The sequence below is a fragment of the Diadema setosum genome, chromosome 20 (assembly GCF_964275005.1).
Source record: "Diadema setosum chromosome 20, eeDiaSeto1, whole genome shotgun sequence".
Taxonomy (NCBI): domain Eukaryota; kingdom Metazoa; phylum Echinodermata; class Echinoidea; order Diadematoida; family Diadematidae; genus Diadema; species Diadema setosum.
In genome coordinates, this window is record NC_092704.1 from 6,545,984 (window position 1) to 6,564,454 (window position 18,471).

At 40.9% G+C, this 18,471-nt stretch overlaps 1 protein-coding gene across 1 annotated transcript in view; it reads right to left on the reverse strand.

The window, feature by feature from the left end:
- The window catches only part of LOC140244053 (PDF receptor-like), a 185,214-nt gene that overhangs the window by 23,910 nt on the left and 142,833 nt on the right, over positions 1 to 18,471 (reverse strand). Inside the window, exon 2 of the mRNA XM_072323704.1 lies at positions 2,667 to 2,789. Within this exon, the coding sequence (XP_072179805.1) occupies positions 2,667 to 2,789 (123 nt within the window). The remainder of the gene's footprint in view (positions 1 to 2,666; positions 2,790 to 18,471) is intronic.

The following is an 18,471-nucleotide window of genomic DNA, read 5'->3' on the forward strand; positions in this document are numbered from 1 at the left end:
AGGAGAGAGAGAGAGAGTAAAGTGAGAGATAGAGAGGGAGGGGAGTTCGCGGCGAAGTGGCGATTTATTACAGATTAACTGAGATCTATCGTGCAAGTGCGTCACGTTAACATCGAAAACTAAAACTCATCCCAGAGGTATAGCATGATTTGTGGTTACTCTATAATGACGATTTGATCTTTTCAATGTTGATACGGGGAAGTTTCATTAAACATGAGGTTTACAGGATTACGCCACCGCAGAAAGATTAGTATGTGATATATTATTAGTGAAAGTTCAAAAAAGAATCGTGTTTTCCATGTCATTGAAAGAGCAGTGGACTTAGCAGCCACTCAAATAATCATCATGGTCATGGGGAATGATATTTGTCCGCTGTTGGATCCGCCACGATATAATGGAATCTACGCTGTTTTTACTTGCACTGTAGAGCACTTATTCAAATTTTACTGAATGATACAGGAGACTGTACACACCAAATGACACCTTCTTATGACACACAGCCTAAGTTCATCGTCCCAGTATTAGCTCCGATTTAGAGCTGCAATAAGGAATAACTGCATCAAGGTATCAAGTCTATAGCGATACCTTGTATGTTGAGAGGTTTTGAATTGACTGTTTATATTTTGACAAGAAAGAAAGTTATGTGAAATATTTTTGCGATACTTGATTAACATTTCTACCTCTGCCCCTGCCTCTCTCAGTATAATGATGATGGTGATAATAATAATGATAATGATAATTACGATAATTACAATTACAATAATAGTATGGTCTTCTTCATGTAGTGTATCCTCTTCAGTGTTGCAACTGTAATACCAGAGGGCCCTATGTCATTATGTTCACCCTAGCTTTACCAGGTACCAATTTATATATACCAGATTGTAGAGGGACATGGTGGGGAAAGATTGTCCTAACAATGTTAATCAGATATATGCAAGGGGTAAGTGGCACCTTACTCTTATAACGTGTCTGCTGCTAAAGATTGGAGTAATGCATCAAGAAATATGGTGTCGCGCAAGAACTTCCGGCAGTACGTGGTATGTATAACGCAGCGGGATTTCTGTTTCAATTGGCACCCAAAGCACACAATGGGTTAAGGTGGGTGTTATTTTTTGGATGTGAATTGGTCCTCATATTCACGACTAAGACACCAAAGTACTATACTGATATGGAGACAATCAATCGTTACCCGGGTGATTGCTTATCGGGGATGGGGATGGGGTGGGGTGGGGATGGGGATGGGGATGGGGATGGGGTGGGGTGTGGTGTGTTCATCGTTACATCAGTCACTCGCTGAGGTCTATCTTTCTGAAATGTTCGTCTTTTGTTTGTTTTAAGTACAAAAAAATAATTGAAATGCGCGATAGTTAGGATGATATATTATAGAGACACTTCCTAGAAACCGTATATCCTTCCTTTTAATCTCCACGGATTTCCTGTCCATCATATCTCTTTGATATTGAGAATGCAAACAGATCACCATATTCTAGAGTTACACCATCTGGATTGACGATCTACACTTTTCCCCATTGATCATTGGCGACTCTTCAGAGAAATAAGCGATAAATAAGTGTAGGCTACTAAGCACAAGTGCTTAAATGGGAAACGTGAGAATCTTCCCAGTGACGCACACGCATCAGTGTTGAAATGCAATCTTTTCTTCCTTTTTTTTTCAATTACGTTTATCCATTCCGCTAAATTCAAAGTAAATCGTCAAATGCAAAGACATAAACATCTCTACGTGCTTCAGTCCGACATAAAATTCCACTTGTTGATACATTTCATTTAGTTTTTCTTTATTTATTTTTTCATTTAACCATTTTCATTTTCAGCAAGAAAAAGAAACAAAACAAAGAAAGATCCCCCAAAAGAGAGAGGGAAAAAAATTAACTATCCCCAAACAAACACCAAGACAGATTCAAACACTAAAAACGATCGTGTCATACAAAAAGGAAAGTAGGAAAGAAGAAGAGGAAGAAGAAGAAGAAAGAGAGAAAGAGAAGAAAATCTGAATAAAAGGTTGAATGAATATTAAAAAAGAATAGTACAACTGACGATTCAATGGCATCTGTAGTATTACATTATAAAGTGAGGATTTGGTAGGTGTCCATTTGAACCAATCTATTTCTTCATCTGTCTGTTCTACAAACATATTCTCTGCAATTTTGGGACAAGCTAGAGTTTGGAGAAAAATGCCCCCCCCCCCCGAAAAAAAAAAAAAAATCCGCGATCCCTTATACCCTCTACACATTCGATGTCCCTTTTTTTAAAGCCTGTGATATTATTTCAAATAGGATTGGACATAGAAGATGATTAAACAAGCGTAAACCAGGATAACATGCTGCGCAGTAATTTTGACATTTTTTGAATATCTTACCACCTTAGTCAGTTAGTGAATCTTAAATTAACAGTTCCCTTGTCAATCATCAAACTATTTCAAGACATTTTTCTTTAAATCAAGCTCATCACGAAGTGTAAGATAACCATTCAGTGGAGCACCCGCCCACCCCCCCCCCAAAAAAAAGAAACCGAAATCTTGCAGATTCGCGAATGAGCTTGTTTGTGGACGTTAAAACTTTCAATCCACTTTACCGCTCATACACCATAATCCAATTTACTAGAGACACTTTCATTGCGGATGACTTAATATGTAAAAGATCACTTACTTTTGTGGTCGAATTGCTTGAAGATACGAGGACATTGCAGTGTGGCCGATTCGTTCACTGGTGTTAATGGCCAGCAGACAGTGTTGTCCCACTCAGGCAGGCAGTTACTCCTCACATCAATATCTAAATAAAGAAAAAAATAACAATAGCATAAATCAGAATAACAACATGGAACCATCAGAACAAGTGAATATCTATGATTAAAAATGGAAAAAAACCCGCTTTGCTTTGTTTAGATGTCATAAAATGATAACCCTCAACTCCTTGAATAGACGAGGAAGAAGATTTGCACAGTGAAAGCGTCGCAACACAGTATATAAGTCAAAGGTCAAAGTCACCATAATGTGTCAGTAATCATAAATATATTAGGCATTCCGGATGACCAGTTTACAAATGGGCATTTTGCAGTATTGAAACTTTGCAAGCCCTTCACCGACACCATCCAAAATAGACAATTTTGATAGCACTAACCTTCCAACAAAAACAACAACAATGACAATGATAATGACCACGACTTGTCGAGTACAAAACACGCACAATGAATATATACCCAGATAAAAGACAAATAAGCGATAAGCTACATTTTGTTTGTTTGTTTGCTTTTATTTCTGCATTCAATCAGATGCAATTTGAATACAAACTTCAAAAAGTACAAAGAACAAAGAATAACAGGTTCAGTGAAATAAATCGATAACAGTAAATAGATACACATAGGCGATTGGATTGAGCAATGTAGATACACAGAAACATAAAATAAGATATACAGTATTTTTTTCCAGTAAACAACAGAGATCAATGAATGCAGGAGACCTCCATCATAAGCAATTAAGCTTGAAATGGATGGAGGCCTCATAAGCTACATTTTGAACTTAAAGTGCGTCTTAAAGGACGTCTCTTATCTCACCACGGGACAGTCATCTAACACATTGCGTATACACCACTATGGGATCGGATGTGCTGTGTTTGTGTGTGGGAACTTACTACACATCGGAGACAACGCGCGAATATCTAGGAACTTGCCGAAATTGACACAACGAAGAAAAGAGAAGTTTATTTTTCTCCCTATTCTCGTGAGCAACAAACAAAATCATCGGGGATCGAAACAAGGTGCAAGCAAATTTTGATTGTCTGGTGAAAGAGAAAGGGTTAAGCAATCATTCTAATCGCCCACGCTCTTCCTTTAACGGGGCTCTCGGAGCATCCGTAAGTGCGCGAAACCCGAATTATTGGGCTACAACGGGTGAGCGGGCACTAAAAACACTCCCCAGGACAGGTTGACCGAAAAGCCGTCGCGAGGGACTCGGCGACCAAAACACATTAATGGGTAGGTGACGAACAGGGGCTTAAAGTAACAACACCAAATCTTCGCGTGAGTAATGACCCAAGAGCTTTCTAAAGCTTCCTTATTTCGGACAGGGGTAATCGGGCGTGCATTAAAGCAAATAAGAGATAAATCAAAAACAAATCAGATGTAGAGGAATGGTTACACACATGGAAACGAGAGAAAGAAAGTGAGAGCGAAAAAGCGAGATAATTCGAGGGAGAGCGCGAAAGAAATAGAAGAAAGAATAGAAATTATAGGAGAGCTTGCATACACACAAACACCTACGCACACACTCTCATAATGTATACATTGTTATGTATTATTATACTATTTACATGATTTATATATACGGTAAACAAAGACAATACACTTACTCGTAAATAATTATTACCCTTATATAACCCTTTTAGAAGTATCTACATAAGCATATGCATCATCTCTTCAAAGTTAACAATACATTACAATAAATGCTGCTGCATTAGAAACGCACAGACTAACATGATTGAAGTAAGTTGTTCTTTCAATGTGATATTTGTCTGCATTTTTCACATTTCTGCAGAATGTTTCAAGACCTAGAAATTACGTTGCTACATTGGTCAACGTGAATTGCTGTATTCCTTCACCTTCATTTGTTCAGAATTTCTTGTTTGACGTGTGAAATGTTAAACCGTTATACGTTATACGCTTTGTTTGAGTGAACAGATTGATAAATATTAACAGTCGGAACATGAAACTCAGATATCGAGTCGCATATAACACTGATGATCTAACGTAATCTGATCTATCAGGGTGGTGAAAAGGATCACAATGCATCATGGGAAAAGAACCATTGGGATCGAGTGACAAAGAAGAGCGGGGAACCTTAAAACGTTTTAACGTTTATAACGGTAATTTAAAGCGTATAACGGTTTAACGTTTCACACGTCAAACAAGAAATTCTGAACAAATGAAGATGAAGGAATACAGCAATTTACGTTAACCAACGTAGTAACGTAATTTCTAGGTCTTGAAAGATTCTGCAGAATTGTGAAAAATGCAGACAAATATCACATTGAAAGAACAACTTCTTGAGAGGGGTCTAGGGCAATTACCCCCCCCCCCCGGGCCTGGGCAATTACCCCGCACCCTTCCCCTGGCCCTAATCGTAATCCTAATCCTGAACCTAACCCTAACCCTAACCCAAACTCCTAACCCTAAACCTAACCCTAACCCTAATCTCTACTCTTACCTTACCACCAACCAGTAATTGGCCGGGGGGTAATTGCCCTCTCGGGGTAATTGCCCGGATACGCTTGAGAGAGGCTACTTTTATTCATCGAAGGAGTAAATGGTAACTGGCCCTTAATGCTGCAATCCTGCGTTTCCCTCGGGAATTCATTGTCACTTCAAAACATATGGATAAACGCACGAACACCTCCTTCACACACACACACACACACACACACACACACACACACACACACACATACTCGATATGCTTTGAATTTGAGCACATAGTTATGTCTACTGTGGAACACTCTTTAACAGTGTGGTCACCGCGCATTTTTCTCATCCATTAATCAAATGCAACACGCGCGAGTCGCGGTGACAGATCTGATGGGTAGGTTAATATCTACGGAAGAAGGCAGCGTGTTGGCATGCTGGCGCCAGGCACTTTTCCATCAATCTCCAGCGGCGTGAGGGAGCTATTAACCGCACTACATTACCAAGAACGCCTCAGGTGACCATAATAAAAGGAGGAAAACCATGCAGAAGGGAGAAATCTGTTCTGATTGCTTAGCAACGAATGGTATGCGGAGGTAATAAACCGCATAATCATTGATTAAACTTTTTTATGTAAAGGGAGGGAAGGAATGGATGTAAGGATTGGAAAGTGATAGCTTAGGTCACCGTTTTGATTGGAAAGGATATAAGTAAGAATACATGCAATCTGTCATAAAAAAGCAAGAAATAGTAAGCTATCATCAACATTTAACGGGAACGAAGATTACACACGCTCTATAAAACTACAATTTATGCCGACTTTCTGACGTCAGAGGTTCAGTTTCTAGTTCTATGAGCGGTACACAATATTTCGTCTCAAATCAAAATGAGGCACTGGGAACACGAGATCAGATTTTAGATACACTTCGATTCGGAAAAGTGGCGAAACTTTTAAGAGAGAGATTTGAGAACACACACGCACACACACACACACACACACACATTTTGAGGTTTACACCGCCGAGCATAGTGTCCGCCAGGCGTCGTTAACGCCTGCCTTCTGAAACATAAACTCTCATTAAACTCTGATGGATGGTTCTAGGAAGCCTGGACAATGACGTAATTACATATTTCACCCAGAAGTTAAAGTGGCCCGTGCAGACGACACACACTGCTATCGTCAACCAGTAGAAGGAAATGTAAGGCAGATTCACGTCCTTCCTCTCGCGTAAACCCGGCATCAGTCACGGCCAATTCCCGGGGGCGAGTAAACTCACTTCTGTTTATCTTCGCACTCAAATGGACTGGCCCGAGAGAAAAAAAAAAGAGAGAGAAAAATCGTCCGTGATTTTGTTCATTCTAATACCAGAATACGTACGCTAAAACTTCGCGAGGTCATTCGCTCCCATCGTAAGCAATTAGTTGGTTTCCTGGAAAACCTTTCACGGTACACATCGGTTTCTGGGATTTCTTTTTTTTTAAGTCTTAATTCTCAGAGATATTTTCTCCGCCGTACATGGAATTTTTTCTTTGTTTTCTTTTTCTACGATTGACCGGACGAATTTGTGGTAGAAATGCAAGCGTCAACATGCAATGCCCCGTATGAAACAGGTTGTTCGATTCGATTTGTTTAAAAAGAACAATCTGGAATGCACGAGGTGCTCGTTGTTTGGTCATTTTGTGGTTTGCTGTTTTTGTTTTTCATCAAGGTCCGTCGTGAACTTTTCATTTGGCCAAGAAACTCCTTGATTTGATTCGGAGATGGTTAATACCACGTCTATCATCTACATTCCAGGTTTTCCTATTTCCCCTCACTGAAAGGTACTTCTGAATTATATATAGCTGACAGTAAGTAATGTTGCCAGATATTTTTGGCATAGAGAGTATCTATAATCACAGCCTTTCGAAGACAGTTTACTCATAGTGACCTCATAGCAACCCACATGACAGAATCGTGGTTGTTTCTATATGCAATTATCCTTATATAAAAGAATGGGTTAAACTTTTGTAAGCCCTAATTCAGTTCTTTTTGGTATCATAATCGTTCATCTTCTTTAACCTCTGTGAACCCTTGCATCTCTCTGCCCGCGTGCGTTGGTTTTAACCTCCAACTCCTCTTCCTTCGCCCCTTTTCTCTGTCCTCTTTCCACGCTAATTCTCATTTCTCTTTTCTTTTTACAAGAGAGTTGACCTGTGTTTGTGTGTGTGAATTTCTTTTTGGTTTTTTTTTTGGTTCTTTTTATGGCATTTCGCATACTAGGAGCTTTGATAGTTCAACTATAAGTTATTAGTTAGTGTGCATGAATGAGCATGATGAGCACCGGTATTTTTGATATTCATTTATTACTTTAACAGCTGTTCCCTCCATTTCGATTCAATTTTTAAATTCGTATCGCTCATTAAAAGACATAACATTCACTACATTTCAATTCAGTGTTTTCCTTGATTACATTTTCTAATTTGTGTATTGAAGTGCTTATTTGCAATTGCATAGTTTGAAATGAAATAAAAGTGAAATAATGACGATGATGATAATAATGATAACGATAATGGTAATATGGTCTTCTTAATCCAGGGTTACATCTTCAGTGTTGTCACTGCTCTACTGAAGGGCCCTGCCATGATCGTGATTATCATTATTACTCTTACGCTGCCAGGTACCCATTTACACCTGGATCGGGAGGTACCCGGTGGGAATATCTTGTTCAAGGGCGTAGGCACTTAACGGGACTCAAACACGGGACCAGCCGTTGAAAGTCGAGAGTCTTATCCACTATGCCACAGCGCCACCCCTCTCCCAATTACTATCTTTTACACCAAGGGTATGGATTCCTTCGTGTCTGCAGTGATTCCCCAGAGGACCCACCCATCACACATTACTTCGGCGTTCTCCGGAAACCCATGTACCTGAGCCAATAAGAGCAAGAATTATTGGTTCAAGAACGTATACACACAAAACGGAATTCGAAACGATGACCTTCTTTTGACGAAACCAGAAAGACCTAGAAAGCACTGTGCATATTTTCTGACCCCGCCATTCACCCGAAAATTCACCGTTTACGATAAAGCTTCGTTTACGCCTCATTTTCTCCAATTTGATGTTTGCGTGCGTCTGAACATTCTACTACGCACCACGTAGGTCGCTAGACTTCTTGTGGGCGTGGCCGTTGCTTGCAAGACTTACTATGTCCCTTCCTTCGAATTTACGCTTGAAAGATATAAGACATAGCAGACAAAGATCTTAGGCACGGTACTCCACGCTCTACATCAATCCCATTTCATCGACACGCCATTTGTCATCGCCTGCGTTGTTTGTTGTCGGCCTACAACTTGATTAAACTCTGCCCAACACCCGGGGCGTGTTGATCCTCGGGCAAGGGGTGTCATGTGACATTTATTTGCAGACAATCACGCAATCATTGGCGAGAATCTTCCAATCAGACTCACAACACCCTACGCAAGGGCGCTATCGATCGATCCCTCGGGGACAGCGCACCCCTCCCCTCATCCCACTCCTGAAAAGTATGTTCTCGTACCACTAAAGCATCCTAAACATGGAACAAGCAGTTACCTGCGTTTACAATAAGCTGGAGGCTCAACTGCGCATGTGTTTGTTATTTGTTCTTTCTGTATTAAAAAGGAGAATATCCTAACAAAACGAATGGATGCCGTTTTCAACGCTCATCCATTTTGAGCGCGCAGATCAAGGTATACCATCTGCAACATAGTATGGCTTTCAATACTGTCAGTTTACAAAGGCAGCGTCATATAGAAATGATTCCTTTGGGGATTTGACTGGTTTATTGTTTGTTTTTTTATTGGAACTAAGTACTCGACGAACCGTGGAAGTCTATTACTGCATAATATCATTTAGTATAATGCAGTATGTAAAATATAGTTTTACTATGACGCATTAGAAGTACGGCAAAATCTGTCGACGTCAAAAATCGTTATTGGAGCGATGCCAGCGCAATACCACGTCAAAAGTCTACCTCTTCCTTCCCCCTCCTCTCCCGTATCCTCCAGCCCTTCCTGCACCTCCTCTCTTGTTGCCTCTTTTTTCAGCTCCCTTTCTCCGTCTCTGTTTTTCTATAATTTTGTGCCTATCTTTCAAGCTCTTGAATGCAAGTTATCTATACCGGCACACGCACAACACATACCGAGAACGAAGCTGGACTCTGGTGTTGACAACTTTGGTAAACACTGAAAAAATTGCAATCATTGGTCTGAAGATCCTCTTCGGGTAATGAATGTTTGTCGGGTATAGTCAGACCTAATTGGGTGGCGATTGTGTGACTGTAATGGCATTTCCGAAGAGAAAAACAAAGCAAAACATGAGAGAACACGTACATGGATCATCTGCCATGATGCTCCGAATGTCACGTTCGATGGTTTGCACATACTTGAAGGACACAAAGCTATTGTTGCGTAGCTATCCAACAATCGACAATGACCGATGGGGGCAGCAAATTCAAAATGTAGTGGTGCTCAGCAGCTATCAAACTCTGCTTTTTGTGATTGTGGGGGCACAAGTACTTGTGCATTATACTAAGCAATTCATGGATTCCACCCACCCACTGAATGCATTAGCGCGGTACCCATGGGGGCCTGCGCTTATTAGCGAATAAAAAGCAACTCTGCAATCAATACCGACATACAATCAATCATTCAGTTGTGCAGAAAGCGACTTCAAAATGGATCATAAAACTTTTAAGTACACTTATGCCACCCTCGTATAATGTCACGCGCACTGGCGAAAATACTAACGATGTTTGATTTCGAGCTTTTATCATTCTTAGAATTCCAGTACCTCGTCGTGTCAAATTCTCATAATTTCTCTTTGTTGTCATCTGTTTATGCAACCGTAACGTCACCTGACCTGCCGAACCCTATCCATTTCGAATAACATGATGTATACAAATAATATTATCAACTCTAAAACTGCTATTCAATTTCTATACTGTTCGACTTAGTTTTCCTGTCTGGGAAGTCTACACTGCTCGTAGATTTGACTGCTCCTTTAATTAAAATGTGGGTGGTACAGGCGACATTCCATCCGAGGCTTGCCTCCCCAGCGTGGTATGTGTGACAGCTGCACGTATTCTATTTCATCCCGGGAGTAACAATTTGCTAAGATATCTAATTTTCTTTGTTTGCATTTCGAACGAGCGATCCATTTCAAAAGAGATGGTTGTGCTTCCCCCAGCGTAATTCTTGCTGCGTTTTAGACGAGCACGAATCCAGCATTCAATTCAAAGTCAGACACGGCGATACATCGAGGAAAATTGGGCACTTCCAAATTAGATTCGCTCGATTCATCGATTGAAGATAATCGAATAAACTCGCACAGCCTTATGGGAAGCCAATCAACCGGAAACACAACAGCGTTCACGTGCTCGGAGTTAATATTAATGACGTTACTCGTGCCAGATTAATGGTAGGTACGCATTATTTAATCAACGCAGACGGTGAGCAAATATACTTTTGATGGGTGGACTCTGACCTTTTTCCAAGAAGTATGGATAATACCAAACACGAAAGGTTTGCATGTGGTAGATTCTTCACTTGGGTAAAAATTCGAAGCTGAAATATGAGAGTGAATATATGGTATGGAGACAGTATGCAAACTATTGATGATAGGATCATAGAGTGGGAGAAAGACGGAGGGAAAATAATGGTAACAATAACTACTACATGTACTTCTACTATAATGCTACTACCACTTCTACTACTGCTATGACTGCTTCTACCACTTCTACTACCACTACTGCTACTACTACGTACTAATGTTACTACTGCTACCACAATGACTACTACTACTACTACTACTACTATACTACAATTACTACTGGTATGCAACTTTTTCTTCTACTGTATACGTATACACTTTATCCTTACGTATGATAGAGGTATTACTCTTTTTACAGCAGCGTAAAATTGTTCATATGAAAGAAATAAATGTTTGGCAACTAAAAAGATATACCATCTTGTACGATAGTGTAAATCTCCGACAGCTGATGGACTGGTTGAAAGCGTCAAATCAGCTACATGTAGCCAATATTGAAAGAGATCATAGAAAAAGAATATCCCCAAAATGATGAGTTTACAGAAGGTTACATGTTGTTCCAGGAGCAAGCACTACTCTCTGAGACAGCGAGAGGATGATTAAGAAACAGTAGAAAACGAAAATAAAACTGAAGAAACTTTCTCATGTGTAGATTTGAATATATTGAGCTGCCTGGGAACCTATCAGAGATATTGACACGTAAAATTACAAGCAGTGGAGAAGTAATGGCGTGTGAGAAAGCAAGAACGGGCATACAAAAGCAATAGGTACAGTTTAATAGTATTTACCTGGGACGACGAATAGACAGATATCGGTCAATTGCTTCACTTTGGCTCTATCTGGTGAGTACCCTCACATGCAGGATACGTGGATTTTGTTCTGTTTACAAAAGAAATGTCCTCATCAAAGATATGACAGATTAAAAAGAACTTGTAGAATTAACCATTTGCCTACTATGGGCCCCGTTTTATCAAAAGATATAATCGATTATAAATTTCCTTACCACACAGGCTGCCATAGACTTATAAAAGAAATCAACTATATAATCAATTATAACTGTTCATAAAACAGGTCCCTGTATGGTCTACAGATATAGTTAAGTATCAATATATACAAGTAGAGTTATGGTACTCTTTGTGAAAATCCTAAGAAAACTTCACTCATACAGTGATGGGTACATAAATCACATGTATATCTCTCTATTTATACATATATATATATATTATATGACCTACATAGATACCAATGTGTGATTGGTCAAAATGCTGTCACGTGACCATGTTCACAAGGATGAGAAGCGTTATATTTCATAACATGACGTAAATTACGTACAATCATGGAATATAACAGCGACTACGTTAAACAAATGGCGTTATATCTGGAGGGGTGACGTAATCAAAAATCAATTGTTATGATGCGCGCAACATACACAGAGACGCTTTGCACACACACTACACACATACTTACGAATGTAATCGTGACCGGTCGACCGACCACACGCACCATACCATGTATACCACTTACGTTTACAGAATGCGCTAGCGGTATTAAATGAGCATCACACTGACACACACACGCTAGAACACTGCAAGCGCGAATTACGAAATTGCAACTGATTTGTTTTCGTCAAACTGGCATGGCAGCTTTGATGAGCAGCTGCCCTTCGCTTGTGAGAGAGAAAGAATTGTTGTCCTGATAGCTCCTACTCCAATCAATGTTAGACAGTCATGACAGGAAAGCCAAAGGATTTCCCATTACATTACCAGAGCCTGAACTGAGTAAGTTTTTATGCTACTTGTACTAGCGCAGGACCTGGACCAGGGCCAGGTCCGTAGTCTAAAGCTCTTGTACCAGTGACCGCAGGCAGAAGAGATTTTAGGCCCTACATTATCAGAAAGTTCACATTCTCATACATCACCACAAACAAATGTTATGTCAACAAGCTTGCTTTACCCAGACCAAAAGCGGCATTTGGTCTAGTCTTCTACAATTTTTACATCTCTCATTACAAAATCTGGCTCTACCGCTACGAAACTAGGCCCTACGTACGATTGATTAACGACTGTTCTAGAAATTACTTTGTGATAAACAGGCAACGGTCGTACTCCACGGAAGAACGAATTCCCGGTAGGCCTACGTGAAAGCCATCGGAGTTAGATCTACGTATCAAAAGGTTACTTGTGGCTCGATTGAATACCACTGGCACTAGCGCACTGTTGTCATGCGGTACGCGCGTTCATGCAAAGGAGTAGTGTTTCTAGACCTAGTCGTTTTGCTTTAGGGCCTATACAGCAGTTTATTTCTTGTACTGTAGGTCATATAATATAACAGATATTGACTTTTTCCTTCGGTAGGAATATAACATTTAATTTCCCTTGGGAAGTTATATTTTTGTCTCGGAATACTATATTTTTCCTCAGCGCTACGCGCTTCGGAAAAATATAATAATCCTCGACAAAAATATAACTTCCCGCGAGGATCTCAAATGTTATATTCCACCTCTGGTAAGTCAATATCTGTATAATATTTATATATATATATATATATATATATATATATATATATATATATAGATATAGATATATATATATATGTGTGTGTGTGTGTGTATGAATGCATGTATGTAAGTATCTAACCATCTCTCACTATCTGTCTCTCTCTCTATCTATCTAAAACCATCTGTCCATCTTTCTCATTTTCTATCTGCGTAGACAGGCAACCACACTCTAAAAAAAATGGGTTTAATTTTGCACTTTTCAGACCAGAAAGGTGTAAAGTTGCACCTTTAAAGATAATTTGAATATTCGTCAATACGCAACTTCTTTTCATTCTTGGATTAACGAACGTCACCAGTAATGCTGTATCACTGCTGTACATGAGTTATGATGTAGTTTCCATGTTTGTTTTAATTTGTTTTTCCTTTTAATTCCATTTTATGGCATTGATGATTGCTCATCTAAAACGATGATATTCACATTATGCTACAGTTTTGTTCCTGTAACAAACCAGGAATACAAAGCATTTAAGTTGTACAGCATTGCCATACGTGTAGAGAGGCCGTCGGTGGGTAGATAAAAGCCGGCTGTCTGACCCAACATGGCAAATTAGTTTGTCCTTTTGTGACATCATTTGATACCTTGAGCGGGCTTCCAAAATCGGTGCCGCAAAGTACTATCACCTGCATGGGATCACTGACGGAAAACGTAAGTAGCCACAGTCGTGGGATAGTCTCCACTGAGTAAACCGACGCTAAAGCACAGATCTCCGGCGCCGGCATGTTTCACACTGTTAAGAATTCTACGCACTTTGCTGCTCAGACGATGCTAACTCCATTATCATCTCTTGACCTTAATCATTTGTGGCCTATTTTCATTTCAGAAATATTACCTGTCAAGATCTATCTCGATGTAGCTTTCTTTCTTGAATCAATCAACATATCAAATTCCCATTATTTCCCCCCTTAAATTTACCTGTCATAATAATGTTCCTATACATCATCTTCCCCACCACTGAACAGTGTCTTAGTACACCTACAATGTACGTGTCTCCTCTCTGTTTTCGGTTTTAAGTACTTTCCCCTGCTCTATTCTGCCATTTCCAGCTCTCCTGCTAGCATTTTCCGATTCGGCAGTATACTTCCACGTCTACCTCCTCCCCCCCCCCCCCTCCTCCTCCCCTCCAGCAGTTCTTCTCAGCTCCTCCACTTATCATTTCACAACGATCTATGATATGGCGAAGTATTGTCAAGGGGATGTTGAATTACCTTGGCACACGGTTTGCTAACCTCGCTAAAGCATCTCCAGAACCTTTCTACTTTTTTCTTCTCTCTCCGTTGGAAACCATTTACCTGCTTTTGTTCCTCCCTCAACGATGATGATCTATTCTTCCTCCTTATCTATCCCGCCTCATCTTCTTCTTTGTCAGATCATATTCTGTTTCTCATATCTCTCTCTCTCTCTCTCAGTCTCTTTGCCTCCTCCTCTATCTTTCTTCACTCTCTGTATGGTAGACCGGGGGCCCAGAGCATTTATTCAGCTGAAAAGGGTCACACTTTTTGATGGTCTCATCATGTAAGGATGTGTCCAAGGGTCAATAAAATGCATTGCTGGCAAGTCACATCCTGTACCGTAAGCCTAGGGACCACAAAAAGGGACCCCGAAAAATGGATTTATTCAGCCGAAGGGGGTCACGGACAAAAGTTGGTGGATATTGTTCCTTTGGGTGTACTTATCATGAAAACAGCAATGCCAGCTATTTTATCCTGTACGGGGCCCCAGACAGTAGCCCCAAAGGGCCCCTGAAATATGGTGTTATTCAGCTGAAAAGGGTCACGGCTAATTTCTTTTGCAATGGAAGTAGTTCCCATCAGAGATATCCAAAACACCAATGCCAGCTATTTTATCCTGTACGGGGCCCTAGACAGTAACCCCAAAGGGCCCCACCCCCCATAGGCCTACGTATAAACACACACAAACATTGATTTTATTCAATTAAAAAGAGTCAGGGCTAATTTCTTTTGCAATGGAAGGAGTACCAATCAGAGATATCCAAAACACCAAAGCCAGCTATTTTATCCTGTACGGGGCCCCAGACAGTAGCCCCAAAGTGCCCCACCCCCTATAAGCCCTACGTACAAACACACACACACACACATTGACTTTATTCAGCTGATAAGAGGAACGGCTAATTTCATTTGCAATGGAAGTAGTACCCATCAGAGACATACAAAACACCAAAGCCAGTTATTTTGTCCTGTACGGGGCCCTAGACAGTAGCCCCAAAGTGCCCCCCCCCCCAACACACATACTCACACAATAGTTTCATTCACCCGAAAAGGGTCACGGCTAATTTCTTATGCAATGGAATTAGTACCCATCAGAGAAATCCAAAATACCAAAGCCAGTTATTTTATCCTGCATGGGACCCCAGACAGTAGCCCCAGATAGTAGCCCCAAATTGCCCCCTTACCCCCTCCCCTCCCCCCCCCCCACACACACACACATTGATTTTATTCAGCTGAAAAGGGTCACGGCTACTTGCTTTTGCAATCGGAAATAGTACTCATCAGAGATATCCAAAGCACTAAAGCCAGTTATTTCATCCTGTACGGGGCCCCAGACAGTAGCCCCAAAGTGCCCCCTACACACACACTTTTTTTGTTTTCAGTGACCTTTTTATTAATTCCATTTCCTTTGAGAATATAACTATTCAAAAAAAAATTAGACACATTCTACATAACATCTGTCATAAATCATGTAGATATTCCTACAGTTATGAGACATAATCCATAAAACAAGAATAATCATTCAATTAATTTTGAGGCAGAAATCAAACAGAAGAGAGGAAATAGAATGAATTATCCGATCATTTCTTTTTAACTACAAAACAAACACACACACACACACACACACACACACACACATATATTGGTTTCATTCAGCCGAAAAGGGTCACGGCTAATTTCTTTTGCAATGGAAGTAGTATCCATAGGATATCAAAATACCAAAGTCAGATATCTTATCCTGCACAGGGTCCCGTACAGTAGCTCCAAAGTGTTTTGCTTTATTCTCTTTATTGTTTGCATCTCTTCTTCTTAAATATGCACTCCTTCGTCTTCATTTTCGCGACAACGACAACGCGTCCTCCTCATCATCATCAGTTTTGCTGTTCTGGCAAACATTTTCCAGCGTATCGGCTACGTTCGATTTTAGAACGGCGAGAGCGGAAGACGTGCATAATTCAGTCTGGGAAAGCGTATTAATAGGAACAGCGTAGCTAAAGCGGCCAACAGCGTTATCGAAGCAGGAATGAAGCGTCGTAGGAACAGGCCTTGATTTTATACGAGAGTAGAGAACTTAGTGAGAGCGTCATTAAAGCGGGAAGGTCGTGCTTTGATCAAGAAAGCGGCGTAGCAGCGGGACCATGTCGTCGGTGTCTAGTTTAGACTATATTTCCCGTTCTTGTGACGCTGTTACTACGGTCAGAAAAAACCTGGAATTGTTACGCTCATCCCGCGGTATTTACACTGTCACTGCTCTCTCCCCGTTTGAGCTACGATTCAAAATAAGTCAATCTTGATGGGGAGATGAGGAAGAAATTTTGAACCAGTTCAAAATTTCTTCCCGATCTGTAAAATTGCCAGATCCAACCCCATCACCCAAACGCTGCTGCTACGATGCTCCCGGTCCCCGTACACTTTTGCCGCTCTCTCCCGATCTGACAGATTGAATAGATCGGGATGCAGATCTTGATAGTGGAATTACATGTGGGGACACTTTAGGAACACTCCGTGGGGCCCCGTACAGCTATATAACTGGTTTCGGTGTTTTTGATACCTCCTTGAGTACTACTTCCATTGCAAAAGAAATTATAGCAGTGATTCTTTTACACACACATTGACTTTATTCAGCTGATAAGAGTAACGGATAATTCCATTTGCAATGGAAGTAGTACCCATCAGAGATATACAAAACACCAAAGCCAGTTATTTTGTCCTGTACGGGGCCCCAGACAGTAGCCCCAAAGTGCCCCCCCCCCCCCAACACACATACTCACACAATAGTTTCATTCAGCTGAAAAAGGGTCACGGCTAATTTCTTTTGCAATGGAATTAGTACCCGTCAGAGAAATTCAAAATACCAAAGCCAGTTATTTAATCCTGCATGGGGCCCTAGACAGTAGCCCCAGACAGTAGCCCCAAATTGTCCCCTTACCCCCCTCCCCCTCCCCCCCCCCCCCCCAACACACACATTGATTTTATTCAGCTGAAAAGGGTCGCGGCTACTTTCTTTGCAATCGGAAGTAGTACTCATCAGAGATATCCAAAGCACTAAAGCCAGTTATGTTATCCTGTACGGGGCCCCAGACAGTAGCCCCAAAGTGCCCCCTACACACACACACACACACACACACACACACACACACACACACACACACACACATAATAATATTGGTTTCATTCAGCCGAAAAGGGTCACGGCTAATTTCTTTTGCAATGGAAGTAGTATCCATCGGATATCAAAATACCAAAGTCAGATATCTTATTCTGCACGGGGTCCCGTACAGTAGCTCCAAAGTGTTTTGCTTTATTCTCTTTATAGTGTGCATCTCTTCTTCTTAAATATGCGCTCCTTCGTCTTCATTTTCGCGACAACGACAACGCGCCCTCCTCATCATCATCAGTTTTGCTGTTCTGGCAAACATTTTCCAGCGTATCGGCTACGTTCGATTTTAGAACGGCGAGAGCGGAAGACGTGCATAATTAAGTCTGGGAAAGCGTATTAATAGGAACAGCGTAGCTAAAGCGGCCAACAGCGTTATCGAAGCAGGAATGAAGCGTCGTAGGAACAGGCCTTGATTTTATACGAGAGTAGAGAACTTAGTGAGAGCGTCGTTAAAGCGGGAAGGTCGTGCTTTGATCAAGAAAGCGGCGTAGCAGCGGGACCATGTCGTCGGTGTCTAGTTTAGACTATATTTCCCGTTCTTGTGCCGCTGTTACTACGGTCAGAAAAACCTGGAATTGTTACGCTCATCCCGCGGTATTTACACTGTCACTGCTCTCTCCCCGTTTGAGCTACGATTCAAAATAGGTCAATCTTGATGGGGAGATGAGGAAGAAATTTTGAACCAGTTCAAAATTTCTTCCCGATCTGTAAAATTGCCAGATCCAACCCCATCACCCAAACGCTGCTGCTACGATGCTCCCGGTCCTC